General features: G+C 46.9%; 1 protein-coding gene and 1 long non-coding RNA gene across 2 annotated transcripts in view; both read right to left on the bottom strand.

Moving 5' to 3' along the window:
* Positions 1–5,019: 5,019 nt before the first annotated feature.
* LOC123742564 (uncharacterized) lies at positions 5,020–12,750 on the bottom strand. Its single transcript, XR_006769722.2, has 4 exons — positions 12,599–12,750; positions 12,128–12,196; positions 5,322–5,377; positions 5,020–5,156 (listed from the first exon to the last, which is right to left on the bottom strand). It is a non-coding gene; the product is annotated as an uncharacterized LOC123742564 (long non-coding RNA).
* Positions 12,751–19,894: 7,144 nt separating this feature from the next.
* Positions 19,895–22,156, bottom strand: part of melk (maternal embryonic leucine zipper kinase) — a 37,587-nt gene continuing 35,325 nt past the window's right edge. Inside the window, exon 17 of the mRNA XM_082973921.1 lies at positions 19,895–21,191. Within this exon, the coding sequence (XP_082830047.1) occupies positions 21,102–21,191 (90 nt within the window). The 3' untranslated portion in view covers positions 19,895–21,101. The remainder of the gene's footprint in view (positions 21,192–22,156) is intronic.

The raw sequence follows: 22,156 nt of genomic DNA, 5'->3' as shown, positions 1-22,156 counted from the left end.
GGGTACTCTCGTCAGTGTCTAATGGACTGAGTCGGGTACTCTCATCAGTGTCTAATGGACTGAGTCGGGTACTCTCATCAGTGTCTACGGGACCGAGTCGGGTACTCTCATCAGTGTCTAATGGACTGAGTCGGGTACTCTCATCAGTGTCTAATGGACTGAGTCGGGTACTCTCATCAGTGTCTAATGGACTGAGTCGAGGTACTCTCATCAGTGTCTAATGGACTGAGTCGGGTACTCTCATCAGTGCCTACGGGACTGAGTCGGGTACTCTCATCAGTGTCTACGGGACTGAGTCGGGTACTCTCGTCAGTGTCTAATGGACTGAGTCGGGTACTCTCATCAGTGTCTACGGGACTGAGTCGGGTACTCTCATCAGTGTCTACGGGACTGAGTCGGGTACTCTCATCAGTGTCTAATGGACCGAGTCGGGTACTCTCATCAGTGTCTACGGGACCGAGTCGGGTACTCTCATCAGTGTCTAATGGACCGAGTCGGGTACTCTCATCAGTATCTACGGGACTGAGTCGGGTACTCTCATCAGTGTCTACGGGACTGAGTCGGGTACTCTCATCAGTGTCTAATGGACCGAGTCGGGTACTCTCATCAGTGTCTAATGGACCGAGTCGGGTACTCTCATCAGTGTCTAATGGACTGAGTCGGGTACTCTCATCAGTGTCTAATGGACTGAATCGGGTACTCTCATCAGTGTCTAATGGACTGAGTAGGGGACTCTCATCAGTGTCTAATGGACTGAGTCGGGGACTCTCATCAGTGTCTAATGGACTGAGTCGGGTACTCTCATCAGTGTCTAATGGACTGAGTCGGGTACTCTCATCAGTATCTACGGGACCGAGTCGGGTACTCTCATCAGTGTCTAATGGACCGAGTCGGGTACTCTCATCAGTGTCTAATGGACTGAGTCGGGTACTCTCATCAGTGTCTAATGGACTGAGTCGGGTACTCTCATCAGTGTCTACGGGACTGAGTCGGGTACTCTCATCAGTGTCTACGGGACTGAGTCGGGTACTCTCATCAGTGTCTACGGGACTGAGTCGGGTACTCTCATCAGTGTCTAATGGACTGAGTCAGGTACTCTCATCAGTGTCTAATGGACCGAGTCGGGTACTCTCATCAGTGTCTACGGGACTGAGTCGAGGTACTCTCATCAGTGTCTAATGGACTGAATCGGGTACTCTCATCAGTGTCTAATGGACTGAGTCGGGTACTCTCATCAGTGTCTAATGGACTGAGTCGGGTACTCTCATCAGTGTCTACGGGACCGAGTCGGGTACTCTCATCAGTGTCTAATGGACTGAGTCGGGTACTCTCATCAGTGTCTACGGGACCGAGTCGGGTACTCTCATCAGTGTCTACGGGACCGAGTCGGGTACTCTCATCAGTGTCTAATGGACCGAGTCGGGTACTCTCATCAGTGTCTACAGGACTGAGTCGGGTACTCTCATCAGTGTCTAATGGACTGAGTCGGGTACTCTCATCAGTGTCTAATGGACTGAGTCGGGTACTCTCATCAGTGTCTAATGGACTGAGTCGGGTACTCTCATCAGTGTCTAATGGACTGAGTCGGGTACTCTCATCAGTGTCTACGGGACTGAGTCGGGTACTCTCATCAGTGTCTACGGGACTGAGTCGAGGTACTCTCATCAGTGTCTACAGGACTGAATCGGGTACTCTCATCAGTGTCTACGGGACCGAGTCGGGTACTCTCATCAGTGTCTACGGGACCGAGTCGGGTACTCTCATCAGTGTCTAATGGACTGAGTCGGGTACTCTCATCAGTGTCTACGGGACCGAGTCGGGTACTCTCATCAGTGTCTAATGGACTGAGTCGGGTACTCTCATCAGTGTCTACGGGACTGAGTCGGGTACTCTCATCAGTGTCTACGGGACCGAGTCGGGTACTCTCATCAGTGTCTAATGGACTGAGTCGGGTACTCTCATCAGTGTCTAATGGACTGAGTCGGGTACTCTCATCAGTGTCTACAGGACTGAGTCGAGGTACTCTCATCAGTGTCTACAGGACTGAGTCGGGTACTCTCATCAGTGTCTAATGGACTGAGTCGGGTACTCTCATCAGTGTCTAAGGGACTGAGTCGGGTACTCTCATCAGTGTCTACGGGACTGAGTCGGGTACTCTCATCAGTGTCTACGGGACTGAGTCGTTCCATAGATACGATGTGATGCGGTTGACCCGGGAAAGCCTGGAAGAGTAAAACAATCCCTTATTGTCTCTAATCATCCTGGCATCTGGGGGAAACTAAGCCTGACATCTGGGGGAAACTAAGCCGGGCATCTGGGGGAAACTAAGCCTGGCATCTGGGGGAAACTAAGCCTGGCATCTGGGGGAAACTAAGCCGGGCATCTGGGGGAAACTAAGCCGGGCATCTGGGGGAAACTAAGCCGGGCATCTGGGGGAAACTAAGCCGGGCATCTGGGGGAAACTAAGCCGGGCATCTGGGGAAACTAAGCCGGGCATCTGGGGGAAACTAAGCCTGACATCTGGGGGAACTAAGCCTGACATCTGGGGGAAACTAAGCCGGGCATCTGGGGGAAACTAAGCCGGGCATCTGGGGGAAACTAAGCCGGGCATCTGGGGGAAACTAAGCCTGACATCTGGGGAAAACTAAGCCTGGCATCTGGGGGAACTAAGCCTGGCATCTGGGGGAAACTAAGCCTGGCATCTGGGGGAAACTAAGCCGGGCATCTGGGGGAAACTAAGCCGGGCATCTGGGGGAAACTAAGCCTGACATCTGGGGGAAACTAAGCCGGGCATCTGGGGGAACTAAGCCTGACATCTGGGGAAACTAAGCCTGGCATCTGGGGGAAACTAAGCCTGACATCTGGGGAAACTAAGCCTGACATCTGGGGAAACTAAGCCGGGCATCTGGGGGAACTAAGCCGGGCATCTGGGGGAACTAAGCCGGGCATCTGGGGAAACTAAGCCTGACATCTGGGGAAACTAAGCCAGGGTGGCTTGTGGTGCCCCCCCCCCCCCCCCTCCTATCTGCATGGAAGGGGTGGAACCAGCCATGACTAAGCATTTCTTGATCTACGAAATAAGAACTCTGCATTATCTGTAAAAGTTAAGCTCTCGGCAACACACTTAGAGTGTGTGGTCGACCAGCTACATTATTGCAATAATTAAAATCGATATTAAAATATAGATGATTGTTTGAAGAAATGAAAAAGTCTCTCAGTATGAATGTTGTATACTGAAGACTGAAGGAAGTGCAGCTCAATATTAGGAAGGTGTTCCTAATGTTTTGTACACTCAGTGTATATCATTAATTTAAAAGAAGAAAGAAAAATGTAGAAATCGCAGATTGCCACTTTAAAAAAAGGTGCATGGTTGACAAAACACAATCTGATTTTAGGATTAGGCAGCGTTTACACAGGTAGCCCAAATCTGATATTTTTACCACTAATTGGTCTTTTGACCAATCACATCAGATATTTTTCAGAGCTGATATGATTGGTCAAAAGACCAATTAGTAAAAAACATAGAATTGGCCTACATGTCTAAACGCTGCCTTAGTCTCTTTATTGGCCGGTTCTGGAAGCTGGTGTGTATATTTGGAGGTCCTTGAGTTGGAAAACACACCAACATTCTACACAAATCTCTCTCTACAAAGGAGTAAGAACAGAGATTCTCTCTGTCTGTCTGTCTGTCTGTCTGTCTGTCTGTCTGTCTGTCTGTCTGTCTGTCTGTCTGTCTGTCTGTCTGTCTGTCTGTCTGTCTGTCTGTCTCTCTCTCTGTCTCTCTCTCTCTCTGTCTCTCTCTCTGTCTCTCTCTCTGTCTCTCTCTCTGTCTCTCTCTCTGTCTCTCTCTCTGTCTCTCTCTCTGTCTCTCTCTCTGTCTCTCTCTCTGTCTCTGTCTCTCTCTCTCTCTCTCTCTCTCTCTCTCTCTCTCTCTCTCTGCAGAGGAGTAAGAACAGAGATAATATCTCTCTCGCTCTCTTCAGAGGAGTAAGAGCAGAGATAATATCTCTCTCTCTCTGTGCAGAGGAGTAAGAACAGAGATAATATCTCTCTCGCTCTCTTCAGAGGAGTAAGAACAGAGATAATATCTCTCTCGCTCTCTTCAGAGGAGTAAGAGCAGAGATAATATCTCTCTCTCTCTGTGCAGAGGAGTAAGAACAGAGATAATATCTCTCTCGCTCTCTTCAGAGGAGTAAGAACAGAGATAATATCTCTCTCTCTCTGTGCAGAGGAGTAAGAACAGAGATAATATCTCTCTCTCTCTCTGCAGAGGAGTAAGAACAGAGATAATATCTCTCCCTCTCTGCAGAGGAGTAAGAACAGAGATAATATCTCTCTCTCTGCAGAGGAGTAAGAACAGAGATAATATCTCTCTCTCTGCAGAGGAGTAAGAACAGAGATAATTGGATGGGGGTGAAGAATGAGGAGAGAGAGAGACACTAGTCTAAGTAGCCATTATGTATTCTAGTATTTCTGTGTCTCAGTCAGCTCACAGCAAAACACACTGCAATCAAACATCACAGTTTTCACACCACCAGGTATAAAACGTCACAATCCAAAACCATAGTTTAAAACACATTCACTTTACTAAATGAGGGAGACTCAAGTTGCCCAAACAGACTAAAGGATAAAAGGAAGCGATATGCCTACACAATCATGAAGCAGGGAAGGGAATTTATTCCTTAATTAACAAATACAACAAAAAAAACTGATCAACTGTATTTCAGACTTAACACTGTGCCCTCAGCCTTGCTGTGAAGCCTTTACGACCCAACACTGATCCCAGATCTGTCCGAATCCTGGAGCTGCAGTTTCAGTTGGCCGTAGAACGTTTGTTCATTAGCGGTGGCACCGGCGGCCATTTTAGGTCCATTCACGTCAGCCATTTTGTGTGGAGTCATAGCGAGCACTGCCAGAGCACAGAGCACCAACACCAGGTGAACCATATAGATAACTACATGGAGACAGTACAATACCACAGACAGAGACAAGGTGACGATACAGCAGGGCCCGGCCAGCAGGAGCAGGACAGTGTAATACAGAGAAGACAGGATGAGGGCCAGAGAGGAGAAGACGAGTTTAACCATCACAGAGACCAGCCAGGAGTAGACAGAGAGAGGGGAGAAGAGGAGCCTGGAAATGGACAGAGGAAGAACCTGGAAAGGAACCGAATGAGAGTTACTTCTCTTCTCTAGTCTTGAATATTTCAGCCATCTACAACAACAAAAAAACGGTCCCCATCTTCAACGTGCATGTACACAAACACGATCAGAGGCATCATGTTTTTTTTTCCCTTCTTCTTCAGTACATTATAGACTGACCTGATCACAAACACTTCCTTGTTGGTTGATGTCAGACCTATGGGCATTCTGAAGCCCTGAGGGAGGAGAGAGAGAGAGAGAGAGGTGAAGGGTTAAAATGTTAAAAACAACAGAGGGGGGGACATGGGACATGTTCATCAGTGCACACCGTGTGGAAACATCAGTTGTTGAGGCCCCAGCTAACAATTGTTGGTAGAAAGAACCCGTTTGTGACGTCATCCGGGAACGTTTCCTTGATGTTAGAGCGTCTAGTTCCTCATTTGCCCCCCTCAGCAAAATTAGCCGACATTTTAGCCTATTGTTTGCGTATTTCACACTATGTTGAGGTAAATAAAATCGGAGTATAATGCTTGTTCCTCGTCAATCAATCAACTGCATTACAGTTAAAAAAAAAACGAACTGACTACCACCACCGATTACTGTATGCTAGCTATGCTACCAGCTTATACGGACAGGAGTTAGCATTTAGCAGTCACTTCTTCTAAACCTGAAAGAAAACTAAATTGGGACAACTTCTACAACCTTCTGAGAACCTGTTTAGCACGTTTAGCACGTTTAGCATGTTTAGCATGTTTAGCACGTTTAGCATGTTTAGCATGTTTAGCACGTTTAGCACGTTTTGGCGTAAAAGTTAAGAGAATATTCCCTTAAAAAAGCTGGAATCCTTCATTAAATGAAACCGCCAAGTCCGTTTGTGATATTTTACAACGACAAAGAAGTTACTCACCAACATAGTTTTATTTCCCCCCTCTGACATCGTCGCAGGCACGACAGAAAAGCCCGTTATACACCAAACATTATGACCATTCTCCTCTGCTCAGCTACAACAACAATAACAACAATAACAATAACAACAGGCATCATTTCCCCCCTAACGCAGACTCCGTCATTAATGTCAAACAGAAACTTAGCCAGAACCTGGTTACCGTGGGAAATGTTGCAAGAATGTTCCGGCGTCCAGTTCTCTGAGAGTTAACATTCCCACGGTAACCACGTTCTGGGTAAATTAACCCTCCGAAAAACTGGAACACCGGAACATTCTTGCAACAACATGTTTCATGGGAATGTTACGTTCCCCAGTTTCTGTGTTGTGGTTTTGTATGTTTGTATGTGTGTGTGTGTGTGTGTGTGTTTCAGGAAATGGCTTCCTGAAATTCCCCCCCCCCCCCCAAGCAGCTGATTGGTCGGCCACATCGAAGATCTCGCCCTCTCGTCAAGGGATACAGCTGTACAGACTCCTTCTCCAGCTAGAAAAAGCCAGCGTTCCTTTGTTAGAGAGAGAGCTGATTCGTATGTCCTGTGTGTGTCAATAGGACACAGTGTTTTTTGTTTTTATTATTGACATTGTTTGTATTATTCTGTTTTTTGTCCCTGGGGGGGGGGGGGGGGGGGGGGGAAGGCACCTAGGGAGTGCTTAGGGAAGAGGCCCGCGGGCTTACATAACCCGTAGTATTTACTGTCTATACACACTAGGTAAGACCTGGGCGGACCATCCCCTGTATTTTGGTTAGTGCACCAGGTGGTGCTAAGTTAGGTCAGTAGTGGGTAGGTCACCAGGTGGTGCTAAGTTAGGTCAGTAGTGGGTAGGTCACCAGGCGGTGCTAAGTTAGGTCAGTAGTGGGTAGGTCACCAGGCGGTGCTAGTTAGGTCAGTAGTGGGTAGGTCACCAGGCGGTGCTAGTTAGGTCAGTAGTGGGTAGGTCACCAGGAGGTGCTAAGTTAGGTAAGTAGTGGGTAGGTCACCAGGCGGTGCTAGTTAGGTCACCAGGTGGTGCTAAGTTATGTCAGTAGTGGGTAGGTCACCAGGCGGTGCTAGTTAGGTCAGTAGTGGGTAGGTCACCAGGCGGTGCTAGTTAGGTCAGTAGTGGGTAGGTCACCAGGCGGTGCTAGTTAGGTCAGTAGTGGGTAGGTCACCAGGCGGTGCTAGTTAGGTCAGTAGTGGGTAGGTCACCAGGCGGTGCTAGTTAGGTAGGAGAGAGGACTTTGACATTTACTTTCTCTCCTTTGGTTCCGTCCAGCCCCTTTTACCCAAATGTACCTTATGAAGGAATAAATTCCCAGTAAACAGTCAATTCTCTGCCTTTGTCATCCTTACTTGCACCTACAGTCACATACCTCCACCTACAATCCCATACCTCTATACCTCCACCTACAATCCCATACCTCCACCTACAATCCCATACCTCTATACCTCCACCTACAATCCCATACCTCCACCTACAATCCCATACCTCCACCTACAATCCCATACCTCTATACCTACAGTCCCATACCTCTATACCTACAGTCCCATACCTCTATACCTCCACCTACAGTCCCATACCTCTATACCTACAGTCCCATACCTCTATACCTACAGTCCCATACCTCTATACCTACAGTCCCATACCTCTATACCTACAGTCCCATACCTCTATACCTCCACCTACAATCCCATACCTCTATACCTCCACCTACAGTCCCATACCTCTATACCTCCACCTACAGTCCCATACCTCTATACCTCCACCTACAGTCCCATACCTCTATACCTACAGTCCAATGCCTCTATATCTACAGTCCCATACCTCTATACCTACAGTCCCATACCTCTATACCTACAGTCACATCCCTCCACCTACAATTCCATACCTCTATACCTCCACCTACAGTCCCATACCTCTATACCTCCACCTACAATGCCATACCTCTATACCTCCACCTACAATCCCATACCTCTATACCTCCACCTACAGTCCCATACCTCTATACCTCCACCTACAATCCCATACCTCTATACCTCCACCTACAATCCCATACCTCTATACCTCCACCTACAGTCCCATACCTCCACCTACAGTCCCATACCTCTATACCTACAGTCCCATACCTCTATACCTACAGTCCCATACCTCTATACCTACAGTCCCATACCTCTATACCCCCACCTACAGTCACATACCTCTATCCCCCCACCTACAGTCCCATACCTCTATACCCCCACCTACAGTCACATACCTCTATACCCCCACCTACAGTCACATACCTCTATACCCCCACCTACAGTCACATACCTCTATCCCCCCACCTACAGTCCTATACCTCTATCCCCCCACCTACAGTCCTATACCTCTATACCCCCACCTACAGTCACATACCTCTATCCCCCCACCTACAGTCCCATACCTCTATACCCCCACCTACAGTCACATACCTCTATACCTCCACCTACAATCCCATACCTCTATACCTCCACCTGCAGTCCCATACCTCTATACCTCCACCTACAATCCCATACCTCTATACCTCCACCTACAATCCCATACCTCTATACCTCCACCTACAGTCCCATACCTCTATACCTCCACCTACAGTCCCATACCTCTATACCTCCACCTACAGTCCCATACCTCCACCTACAGTCCCATACCTCTATACCTACAGTCCCATACCTCTATACCTACAGTCCCATACCTCCACCTACAATCCCATACCTCTATACCTACAGTCCCATACCTCTATACCTACAGTCCCATACCTCTATACCTACAGTCCCATACCTCTATACCTACAGTCCCATACCTCCAGTCCCATACCTCTATACCTACAGTCCCATACCTCTATACCTACAGTCCCATACCTCTATACCTACAGTCCCATACCTCTATACCTCCACCTACAGTCCCATACCTCTATCCCCCCACCTACAGTCCCATACCTCTATCCCCCCACCTACAATCCCATACCTCTATACCTACAGTCCCATACCTCTATACCCCCACCTACAGTCACATACCTCTATCCCCCCACCTACAGTCCCATACCTCTATACCCCCACCTACAGTCACATACCTCTATACCTCCACCTACAATCCCATACCTCTATACCTCCACCTACAGTCCCATACCTCTATACCTCCACCTACAGTCCCATACCTCTATACCTACAGTCCCATACCTCTATACCTACAGTCCCATACCTCTATACCTACAGTCCCATACCTCTATACCTACAGTCCCATACCTCTATACCCCCACCTACAGTCCCATACCTCTATACCTACAGTCCCATACCTCTATACCTACAGTCCCATACCTCTATACCTACAGTCCCATACCTCTATACCTACAGTCCCATACCTCTATACCCCCACCTACAGTCCCATACCTCTATACCTACAGTCCCATACCTCTATACCTACAGTCCCATACCTCTATACCTACAGTCCCATACCTCTATACCTACAGTCCCATACCTCTATACCTCCACCTACAATCCCATACCTCTATACCTCCACCTACAGTCCCATACCTCTATACCTCCACCTACAGTCCCATACCTCTATACCTCCACCTACAGTCCCATACCTCTATACCTACAGTCCAATGCCTCTATATCTACAGTCCCATGCCTCTATATCTACAGTCCCATACCTCTATACCTACAGTCCCATACCTCTATACCTACAGTCACATCCCTCCACCTACAATTCCATACCTCTATACCTCCACCTACAGTCCCATACCTCTATACCTCCACCTACAATGCCATACCTCTATACCTCCACCTACAATCCCATACCTCTATACCTCCACCTACAGTCCCATACCTCTATACCTCCACCTACAATCCCATACCTCTATACCTCCACCTACAATCCCATACCTCTATACCTCCACCTACAGTCCCATACCTCCACCTACAGTCCCATACCTCTATACCTACAGTCCCATACCTCTATACCTACAGTCCCATACCTCTATACCTACAGTCCCATACCTCTATACCCCCACCTACAGTCACATACCTCTATCCCCCCACCTACAGTCCCATACCTCTATACCCCCACCTACAGTCACATACCTCTATACCCCCACCTACAGTCACATACCTCTATACCCCCACCTACAGTCACATACCTCTATCCCCCCACCTACAGTCCTATACCTCTATACCCCCACCTACAGTCACATACCTCTATCCCCCCACCTACAGTCCCATACCTCTATACCCCCACCTACAGTCACATACCTCTATACCTCCACCTACAATCCCATACCTCTATACCTCCACCTGCAGTCCCATACCTCTATACCTCCACCTACAATCCCATACCTCTATACCTCCACCTACAATCCCATACCTCTATACCTCCACCTACAGTCCCATACCTCTATACCTCCACCTACAGTCCCATACCTCTATACCTCCACCTACAGTCCCATACCTCCACCTACAGTCCCATACCTCTATACCTACAGTCCCATACCTCTATACCTACAGTCCCATACCTCCACCTACAATCCCATACCTCCACCTACAATCCCATACCTCTATACCTACAGTCCCATACCTCTATACCTACAGTCCCATACCTCTATACCTACAGTCCCATACCTCTATACCTACAGTCCCATACCTCCAGTCCCATACCTCTATACCTACAGTCCCATACCTCTATACCTACAGTCCCATACCTCTATACCTACAGTCCCATACCTCTATACCTCCACCTACAGTCCCATACCTCTATCCCCCCACCTACAGTCCCATACCTCTATCCCCCCACCTACAATCCCATACCTCTATACCTACAGTCCCATACCTCTATACCCCCACCTACAGTCACATACCTCTATCCCCCCACCTACAGTCCCATACCTCTATACCCCCACCTACAGTCACATACCTCTATACCTCCACCTACAATCCCATACCTCTATACCTCCACCTACAGTCCCATACCTCTATACCTCCACCTACAGTCCCATACCTCTATACCTACAGTCCCATACCTCTATACCTACAGTCCCATACCTCTATACCTACAGTCCCATACCTCTATACCCCCACCTACAGTCCCATACCTCTATACCTACAGTCCCATACCTCTATACCTACAGTCCCATACCTCTATACCTACAGTCCCATACCTCTATACCTACAGTCCCATACCTCTATACCCCCACCTACAGTCCCATACCTCTATACCTACAGTCCCATACCTCTATACCTACAGTCCCATACCTCTATACCTACAGTCCCATACCTCTATACCTACAGTCCCATACCTCTATACCTACAGTCCCATACCTCTATACCCCCACCTACAGTCCCATACCTCTATACCCCCACCTACAGTCCCATACCTCTATACCTACAGTCCCATACCTCTATACCTCCAGTCCCATACCTCTATACCTACAGTCCCATACCTCTATACCTACAGTCCCATACTTCTATACCCCCACCTACAGTCACATACCTCTATCCCCCCACCTACAGTCCCATACCTCTATACCTCCACCTACAATCCCATACCTCTATACCTACAGTCACATACCTCTATCCCCCCACCTACAGTCCCATACCTCTATACCCCCACCTACAGTCACATACCTCTATCCCCCCACCTACAGTCCCATACCTCTATACCTCCACCTACAATCCCATACCTCTATACCTACAGTCCCATACCTCTATACCTCCAATCCCATACCTCCACCTACAGTCCCATACCTCCACCTACAGTCCCATACCTCTTTTACTCCACGGGGAGTTGAGTTGTAGCAGGGCGTTACGTTCCCTCTTCCTAGAGGCGATACGTAACATGTCTAGAAGGTCAATATCTTGTATTCTGAGAACATTAAGGGAATGATACTGTATCTTGGAAAAAGGTTATTGCCCATCACTGGAACATTCCCATGTAAACATGACCTAATGAGACTTAAGGGAACCATCTCTAAAGGTGTGGGAACATTTGTTGTTAGCTGGGGCATCGTATTTGTTGTTGACCAGAGTCCTATGGGTCCTGTTGTTTTACTCACAGACGTACAACAGGACGAGAGCCACGACCAGTACAACCCTCATCTTGATTCAAACTCCCGCTCTAACCTCTGGAAGAAAACAGATTTTTAATTACATTTTATGTCGTTCTTGTTTAACTATTCTGTACTCCCCCATGTATTTTAATGTATAACAGCTAACGGAGATCCTAATAAACTAAAAAACACACACACAAGAGGTTCAACCACCCCTTTAGTTTCTGTTGCCTTGGGCCTAAACGTGGTGATGGTTACTTTGCAAATACACAATACACCAGGCCTGGGCACTTCTGCCCCCAGCTAACACACCTGACTCCAATAATCACCTAAACCCTGATCTTCAGTTTATAATACAGTGTGATTAAATCAGCTGTGTTTGCTGGGGATGGGGGAGGTGGACACCGACCAGGCCCTGGAGGACTGGAGTTACCCGGGCCTGCGCTACATCATAGGAGGAAGTGAATAGCTGCTCACCGGTTGTCCCAATGGAGGGTTTGTCTGAATGAAGAGGCCACCTGTTTTCATTGGATTAAACTATAGCTGTCAAATACACTGGGTTTTTCTTTCCCCCCCCTTCAGTTGACTATTCAAGTCTGTCCTCCTCTCTTCTCCTATGGAAAAACATGACTGACTGACCAGGTGAAAGCCATGCAGTCTGATGAGCACCTTTTAACATACTGGTTTCACCTGTAAAGAGCCTGGATTGGTTGATTGGTTTTTTCTTTGTCATATGGGCAAGACATGTGACTGAGTCCTGACGTCACAGAAAGACCAGCCCATAGAGGTGGATAGAGGGCTACAGGCTGGACAGTAGAGAGAAAGACCAGCCCATAGAGGTGGATAGAGGGCTACACGCTGGACAGGAGAGTAGAGAGAAAGACCAGCCCATAGAGGTGGATAGAGGGCTGGACAGGAAAGTAGAGAGAAAGACCAGCCCATAGAGGTGGATAGAGGGCTGGACACGAAAGTAGAGAGAAAGACCAGCCATAGAGGTGGATAGAGGGCTACAGGCTGGACAGGAGAGTAGAGAGAAAGACCAGCCCATAGAGGTGGATAGAGGGCTACACGCTGGACAGGAGAGTAGAGAGAAAGACCAGCCCATAGAGGTGGATAGAGGGCTACAGGCTGGACAGGACAGTAGAGAGAAAGACCAGCCCATAGAGGTGGATAGAGGGCTACAGGCTGGACAGTAGAGAGAAAGACCAGCCCATAGAGGTGGATAGAGGGCTACAGGCTGGACAGGAGAGAGAAAGACCAGCCCATAGAGGTGGATAGAGGGCTACAGGCTGGACAGGAGAGAGAAAGACCAGCCCATAGAGGTGGATAGAGGGCTGCAGGCTGGACAGTAGAGAGAAAGACCAGCCCATAGAGGTGGATAGAGGGCTACAGGCTGGACAGGAGAGTAGAGAGAAAGACCAGCCCATAGAGGTGGATAGAGGGCTGGACAGGAAAGTAGAGAGAAAGACCAGCCATAGAGGTGGATAGAGGGCTACAGGCTGGACAGTAGAGAGAAAGACCAGCCCATAGAGGTGGATAGAGGGCTACAGGCTGGACAGTAGAGAGAAAGACCAGCCCATAGAGGTGGATAGAGGGCTACAGGCTGGACAGTAGAGAGAAAGACCAGCCCATAGAGGTGGATAGAGGGCTACAGGCTGGACAGTAGAGAGAAAGACCAGCCCATAGAGGTGGATAGAGGGCTACAGGCTGGACAGTAGAGAGAAAGACCAGCCCATAGAGGTGGATAGAGGGCTACAGGCTGGACAGGAGAGTAGAGAGAAAGACCAGCCATAGAGGTGGATAGAGGGCTGGACAGGAAAGTAGAGAGAAAGACCAGCCATAGAGGTGGATAGAGGGCTACAGGCTGGACAGTAGAGAGAAAGACCAGCCCATAGAGGTGGATAGAGGGCTACAGGCTGGACAGTAGAGAGAAAGACCAGCCCATAGAGGTGGATAGAGGGCTACAGGCTGGACAGTAGAGAGAAAGACCAGCCCATAGAGGTGGATAGAGGGCTGGACAGGAAAGTAGAGAGAAAGACCAGCCATAGAGGTGGATAGAGGGCTGGACAGGAAAGTAGAGAGAAAGACCAGCCATAGAGGTGGATAGAGGGCTACAGGCTGGACAGGACAGTAGAGAGAAAGACCAGCCCATAGAGGTGGATAGAGGGCTACAGGCTGGACAGTAGAGAGAAAGACCAGCCCATAGAGGTGGATAGAGGGCTGGACAGGAAAGTAGAGAGAAAGACCAGCCATAGAGGTGGATAGAGGGCTGGACAGGAAAGTAGAGAGAAAGACCAGCCATAGAGGTGGATAGAGGGCTACAGGCTGGACAGGACAGTAGAGAGAAAGACCAGCACATAGAGGTGGATAGAGGGCTACTGGCTGGACAGGAGAGTAGAGGACAGAGAAAGACAAGCCCATAGAGGTGGATAGAGGACCCTTCTTTGCAGCTGTGCCATAATGTCTTCTGTGACAGCAGGTGTGTATGTGCTCTGCCTTCCTCCCTGATGTGTGACCCTGCAGATTTCACCGCCTGGATAACAGAGTAATGGACTGGTGTCAGGAACATGGTGGAATCAGAATTAGACTCATTGTGTAAAGAGAAACAGAGGGAGAGAGAGAGAGAGAGAGAGAGAGAGAGAGAGAGAGAGAGAGAGAGAGAGGAGTAGAGAAACAGAGAGAGAGAGAGAGAGAGGAGTAGAGAATCATCTCTTATGTTTAGGCAGGTGACAGGTAGCGTCTGTTCCTGCTGGTGCCCCCTGCCCCTGGAGCGCACGCGCACCCCCACACACACACACACACACACACACACACACACACACACACACACACACACACACACACACACACCTCTACCCCCCCAAACCAGTGGGAGTCATTATCACAGCTGGGGGGGCAGTCACCACCCTACCCTAAATGACCATCTCACCCTTCCATTAAGGTTCTCTCCCCTCCTCACCCTCACCCCCTCCTCACCCCCTTCCTCACCCCCTTCCTCACCCCCCTCTTCAACTCCCCTCTCCTCTCCCCTCCCCCCCACCCCCCCTCCCCTCCCCCCCTTCCTCACCCCCTTCCTCACCCCCACCCCTCCCCACCCCTGCTCTCCCTCACCCCCTCCTCACCCCCTTCCTCACCCCCCTCCTCAACTCCCCTCTCCCCTCCCCCCCACCCCCCCTCCCCTCCCCCCCTTCCTCCCCCCCTTCCTCACCCCCACCCCTCCCCACCCCTGCTCTCCCTCACCCCCTCCTCACCCCCTTCCTCACCCCCCTCCTCAACACCCCTCTCCCCTCTCCCCACCCCCCTGCCTCACCCCCACCCCTCCTCTCCCCTCCCCCCTTCCTCCCCCCCTTCCTCACCCCCACCCCTCCCCACCCCTGCTCTCCCTCACCCCCTCCTCACCCCCTTCCCCACCCCCCTCCTCAACACCCCTCTCCCCTCTCCCCACCCCCCTTCCTCACCCCCCACCCCCCTTCCTCACCCCCTGCTGTGAGACCAAGGAGATCTCAGAACAAAACAACTGAGATGTGTTCATTAGAGGACACCGTAGAAAAACATTTCACAACGGGGGGAAAAAAAAGAACGTTTTGCAACAAAAACAAGAGTTTCCATTGGACAAATTCAGGAAGTTCCCTCCCCTTTAGGTTCCTAGTGAATACATTACACTATAGCCATCCTCATTATACAGCCTTTAGGTTCCTAGTGAATACATTACACTATAACCATCCTCATTATTAGGTTCCTAATGAATACATTACACTACAGCCATCCTCATTATACAGCCTTTAGGTTCCTACTGAATACATTACACTATAACCATCCTCATTATACAGCCTTTAGGTTCCTAGTGAATACATTACACTACAGCCATCCTCATTATACAGCCTTTGGGTTCCTAGTGAATACATTACACTATAGCCATCCTCATTATACATCCTTTAGGTTCCTAGTGAATACATTACACTATAGCCATCCTCATTATAAAACCTTTAGGTTCCTAGTGAATACATTACACTATAGCCATCCTCATTATAAAGCCTTTATCTTCCTAGTGAATACACTATAGCCATCCTCATTATACAGCCTTTAGGTTCCTAGTGAATACATTACACTATAGCCTTTAGGTTCCTAGTGAATACATTACACTATAGCCATCCTCATTATACAGCCTTTAGGTTCCTAGTGAATACAATACACTATAGCCATCCTCATTATACAGCCTTTGGGTTCCTAGTGAATACATTACACTATAGCCATCCTCATTATACAGCCTTTGGGTTCCTAGTGAATACAATACACTATAGCCATCCTCATTATACAGCCTTTAGGTTCCTAGTGAATACATTACACTATAGCCTTTAGGTTCCTAGTGAATACATTGCACTATAGCCATCCTCATTATACAGCCTTTGGGTTCCTAGTGAATACATTACACTATAGCCATCCTCATTATACAGCCTTTGGGTTCCTAGTGAATACATTACACTATAGCCATCCTCATTATACAGCCGTTGGGTTCCTAGTGAATACATTACACTATAGCCATCCTCATTATACAGCCTTTAGGTTCCTAGTGAATACAATACACTATAGCCATCCTCATTATTAGGTTCCTAATGAATACATTACACTATAGCCATCCTCATTATACAACCTTTAGGTTCCTAGTGAATACATTACACTACAGCCATCCTCATTATAAAGCCTTTAGGTTCCTAGTGAATACATTACACTATAGCCATCCTCATTATACAGCCTTTAGGTTCCTAGTGAATACATTACACTATAGCCATCCTCATTATACAGCCTTTAGGTTCCTAGTGAATACACTATAACCATCCTCATTATACATCCTTTAGGTTCCTAGTGAATACATTACACTATAGCCATCCTCATTATACAGCCTTTAGGTTCCTAGTGAATACACTATAGCCATCCTCATTATACAGCCTTTAGGTTCCTAGTGAATACATTACACTATAACCATCCTCATTATACATCCTTTAGGTTCCTAGTGAATACATTACACTATAGCCATCCTCATTATAAAGCCTTTAGGTTCCTAGTGAATACATTACACTATAGCCATCCTCATTATACAGCCTTTGGGTTCCTAGTGAATACATTACACTATAGCCATCCTCATTATACTGCCTTTGGGTTCCTAGTGAATACATTACACTATAGCCTTTGGGTTCCTAGTGAATACATTACACTATAGCCATCCTCATTATACAGCCTTTAGGTTCCTAGTGAATACATTACACTATAGCCATCCTCATTATACAGCCTTTAGGTTCCTAGTCAATACATTACACTATAGCCATCCTCATTATAGAACCTTTAGGTTCCTAGTGAATACATTACACTATAGCCATCCTCATTATAAATCCTTTAGGTTCCTAGTGAATACATTACACTATAGCCATCCTCATTATAGAGCCTTTGGGTTCCTAGTGAATACATTACACTATAACCTTTGGGTTCCTAGTGAATACATTACACTATAGCCATCCTCATTATACAGCCTTTAGGTTCCTAGTGAATACATTACACTATAGCCATCCTCATTATACAGCCTTTGGGTTCCTAGTGAATACACTATAGCCATCCTCATTATACAGCCTTTAGGTTCCTAGTGAATACATTACACTATAGCCATCCTCATTATACAGCCTTTGGGTTCCTAGTGAATACATTACACTATAACCATCCTCATTATACAGCCTTTAGGTTCCTAGTGAATACATTACACTACAGCCATCCTCATTATAAAACCTTTAGGTTCCTAGTGAATACATTACACTATAACCTTTAGGTTCCTAGTGAATACATTACACTATAGCCATCCTCATTATAAAGCCTTTGGGTTATAAAGACAATCATTAAGTTAACCTTCATGATGTGTTATTTGTGTTTAACCAGTATTAAACCTGTATTAAACCTAGAAGGTCAACATGAGGTCAACATGAGGTCAACATGAGCACAGTGAGTCCCATCTAGTTTAATATTTCTACACAGTGAGTCCCATCTACTTTAATATGTTTTACACAGTGAGTCCCATCTAGTGTAATATTTCTACACAGTGTGTCCCATCTAGTGTAATATTTCTACACAGTGAGTCCCATCTAGTTTAATATTTCCACACAGTGAGTCCCATCTAGTTTAATATTTCTACACAGTGAGTCCCATCTAGTGTAATATTTCTACACAGTGAGTCCCATCTAGTTTAATATTTCCACACAGTGAGTCCCATCTAGTTTAATATTTCTACACAGTGAGTCCCATCTAGTTTAATATTTCTACACAGTGAGTCCCATCTAGTGTAATATTTCTACACAGTGAGTCCCATCTAGTTTAATATGTTTTACACAGTGAGTCCCATCTAGTGTAATATTTCTACACAGTGAGTCCCATCTAGTGTAATATTTCTACACAGTGAGTCCCATCTAGTTTAATATTTCCACACAGTGAGTCCCATCTAGTTTAATATTTCTACACAGTGAGTCCCATCTAGTTTAATATTTCTACACAGTGAGTCCCATCTAGTGTAATATTTCTACACAGTGAGTCCCATCTAGTTTAATATGTTTTACACAGTGAGTCCCATCTAGTGTAATATTTCTACACAGTGAGTCCCATCTAGTGTAATATTTCTACACAGTAAGTCCCATCTAGTGTAATATTTCTACACAGTGAGTCCCATCTAGTGTAATATTTCTACACAGTGAGTCCCATCTAGTGTAATATTTCTACACAGTGAGTCCCATCTAGTGTAATATTTCTACACAGTGAGTCCCATCTAGTGTAATATTTCTACACAGTGAGTCCCATCTAGTGTAATATTTCTACACAGTGAGTCCCATCTAGTGTAATATTTCTACACAGTGAGTCCCATCTAGTGTAATATTTCTACACAGTGAGTCCCATCTAGTGTAATATTTCTACACAGTGAGTCCCATCTAGTGTAATATTTCTACACAGTGAGTCCCATCTAGTGTAATATTTCTACACAGTGAGTCCCATCTAGTGTAATATTTCTACACAGTGAGTCCCATCTAGTGTAATATTTCTACACAGTGAGTCCCATCTAGTTTAATATTTCTACAATGATAGTAATCTGTATTATATTGTCCATTTCAGAGCTGTCCAACCCTGTTCCTGGAGAGATACCCTCCTGGAGGTTTAACAGGAACAGGGTTGGAGTTAAAACCTACAGGAGGGTATCTCTCCAGGAACAGGGTTGGAGTTAAAGCCTACAGGAGGGTATCTCTCCAGGAACAGGGTTGGAGTTAAAACCTACAGGAGGGTATCTCTCCAGGAACAGGGTTGGAGTGTAAACCTACAGGAGGGCATCTCTCCAGGAACAGGGTTGGAGTTAAAACCTACAGGAGGGTATCTCTCCAGGAACAGGGTTGGAGTTAAAACCTACAGGAGGGTTTCTCTCCAGGAACAGGGTTGGAGTGTAAACCTCCAGGAGGGTATCTCTCCAGGAACAGGGTTGGAGTTAAAACCTCCAGGAGGGTATCTCTCCAGGAACAGGGTTGGAGTTAAAACCTACAGGAGGGTATCTCTCCAGGAACAGGGTTGGAGTTAAAACCTACAGGAGGGTATCTCTCCAGGAACAGGGTTGGAGTGTAAACCTACAGGAGGGGTATCTCTCCAGGAACAGGGTTGGAGTGTAAACCTACAGGAGGGCATCTCTCCAGGAACAGGGTTGGAGTTAAAACCTACAGGAGGGGCATCTCTCCAGGAAAAGTCAACACAAACACAAACTCTCTTCAAACTCCATTTATTTTGTTCCTTTACAAAGCGTTATTAACATAAATCATCTCGTACAGACAGAAAACCAGGAAAACATACTATATAGTTAAAACAACATTTCTCCTACAAAAGTAAAAGACATGATAGAGAAACAAGTAAATTGGGAATCCTATTACTGGTATATGTACAAACAAACAAAGTTGTATTAATGCTTTCATTGAACTGTTATTCTGTAAAGAATTCATGCTTTCAGTAAACTATTATTCTGTGAAGAATTCATGCTTTCAGTAAACTATTATTCTGTAAAGAATTCATGCTTTCATTGAACTGTTATTCTGTGAAGAATTCATGCTTTCAGTAAACTATTATTCTGTGAAGAATTCATGCTTTCAGTAAACTATTATTCTGTAAAGAATTCATGCTTTCAGTAAACTATTATTCTGTGAAGCTAAAAAGGTCTATCATTTCGTAACACCTCAAAACTCCTTCCTGCTACTGAATCAGGGGGGAGGAAATAAAACGTGACACACTTAAAAGGAAACATGTTTAAGGAGGAAAGGAATGTCACATGTAAAAGACAGGAAGTTGTAATCTTATAAAACGTGACACTGATCTCAGGTCAGTTTTCCATGTCGATCCCCCCCCCCCCCCCCCCTACTAGTTATAGTTACACTAGTTAAGGTTGAGGAAATGGAGACTGTTCCCAGATCTGTGCTTCTAGATCAGAAGGTGTCCAACTCGATATCTGCTGGTTTTAGTTATTTTACTTTTTGATTTGTGTCAGGTGAGGGGAGGTCCTGGACAACCAGGTGAGGGGAGGTCCTGGACAACCAGGTGAGGGGAGGTCCTGGACAACCAGGTGAGGGGAGGTCCTAGACAACCAGGTGAGGGGAGGTCCTAGACAACAAGGTGAGGGGAGGTCCTGGACAACCAGGTGAGGGGAGGTCCTGGACAACCAGGTGAGGGGAGGTCCTGGACAACCAGGTGAGGGGAGGTCCTGGACAACCAGGTGAGGGGAGGTCCTGGACAACCAGGTGAGGGGAGGTCCTAGACAACCAGGTGAGGGGAGGTCCTAACTAATCAGTGACCTTAATTCATCAATTAAGTACAAGGGAAGAGTGAACCTGCAGACACTCTGCTCTACATGGAATTAGTTCAAGACACCTGCTTTAAGTGCTGTACGTGGACAGGATGTGACATCAACAGGAAGTAGTGACGTCTAGATGCTGGAAGTAGAGAGAATGTCCTCCACCAGGTGTTTGTAAACCCAGGAGTCTCCCTTCAGCCTCTGTCTCCTCACACACACCACCTACAACACACAGCATCAATCATCCATCAATATCAATAATCAATAACATGATGCCTGCTGGGTGTCAGTAATCAATAACGTGATCCCTGCTGGGTGTCAGTAATCAATAACGTGATCCCTGCTGGGTGTCAGTAATCAATAACGTGATCCCTGCTGGGTGTCAGTAATCAATAACGTGATCCCTGCTGGGTGTCAGTAATCAATAACGTGATCCCTGCTGGGTGTCAGTAATCAATAACGTGATCCCTGCTGGGTGTCAGTAATCAATAACGTGATCCCTGCTGGGTGTCAGTAATCAATAACGTGATCCCTGCCGGGTGTCAGTAATCAATAACGTGATCCCTGCTGGGTGTCAGTAATCAATAACGTGATCCCTGCTGGGTGTCAGTAATCAATAACGTGATCCCTGCTGGGTGTCAGTAATCAATAACGTGATCCCTGCTGGGTGTCAGTAATCAATAACGTGGTCCCTGCTGGGTGTCAGTAATCAATAACGTGATCCCTGCTGGGTGTCAGTAATCAATAACGTGATCCCTGCTGGGTGTCAGTAATCAATAACGTGGTCCCTGCTGGGTGTCTGTAATCAATAACGTGATCCCTGCTGGGTGTCTGTAATCAATAACGTGATCCCTGCTGGGTGTCTGTAATCAATAACGTGATCCCTGCTGGGTGTCAGTAATCAATAACGTGGTCCCTGCTGGGTGTCAGTAATCAATAACGTGGTCCCTGCTGGGTGTCTGTAATCAATAACGTGATCCCTGCTGGGTGTCAGTAATCAATAACGTGGTCCCTGCTGGGTGTCAGTAATCAATAACGTGATCCCTGCTGGGTGTCAGTAATCAATAACGTGGTCCCTGCTGGGTGTCAGTAATCAATAACGTGATCCCTGCTGGGTGTCTGTAATCAATAACGTGATCCCTGCTGGGTGTCTGTAATCAATAACGTGATCCCTGCTGGGTGTCAGT

This window comes from Salmo salar, chromosome 04 (assembly GCF_965601325.2).
Source record: "Salmo salar chromosome 04, fSalSal1, whole genome shotgun sequence".
Classification (NCBI taxonomy): domain Eukaryota; kingdom Metazoa; phylum Chordata; class Actinopteri; order Salmoniformes; family Salmonidae; genus Salmo; species Salmo salar.
Note: the sequence above shows the minus strand (reverse complement) of the source record. Positions and strands in the feature narration are given on the sequence as shown.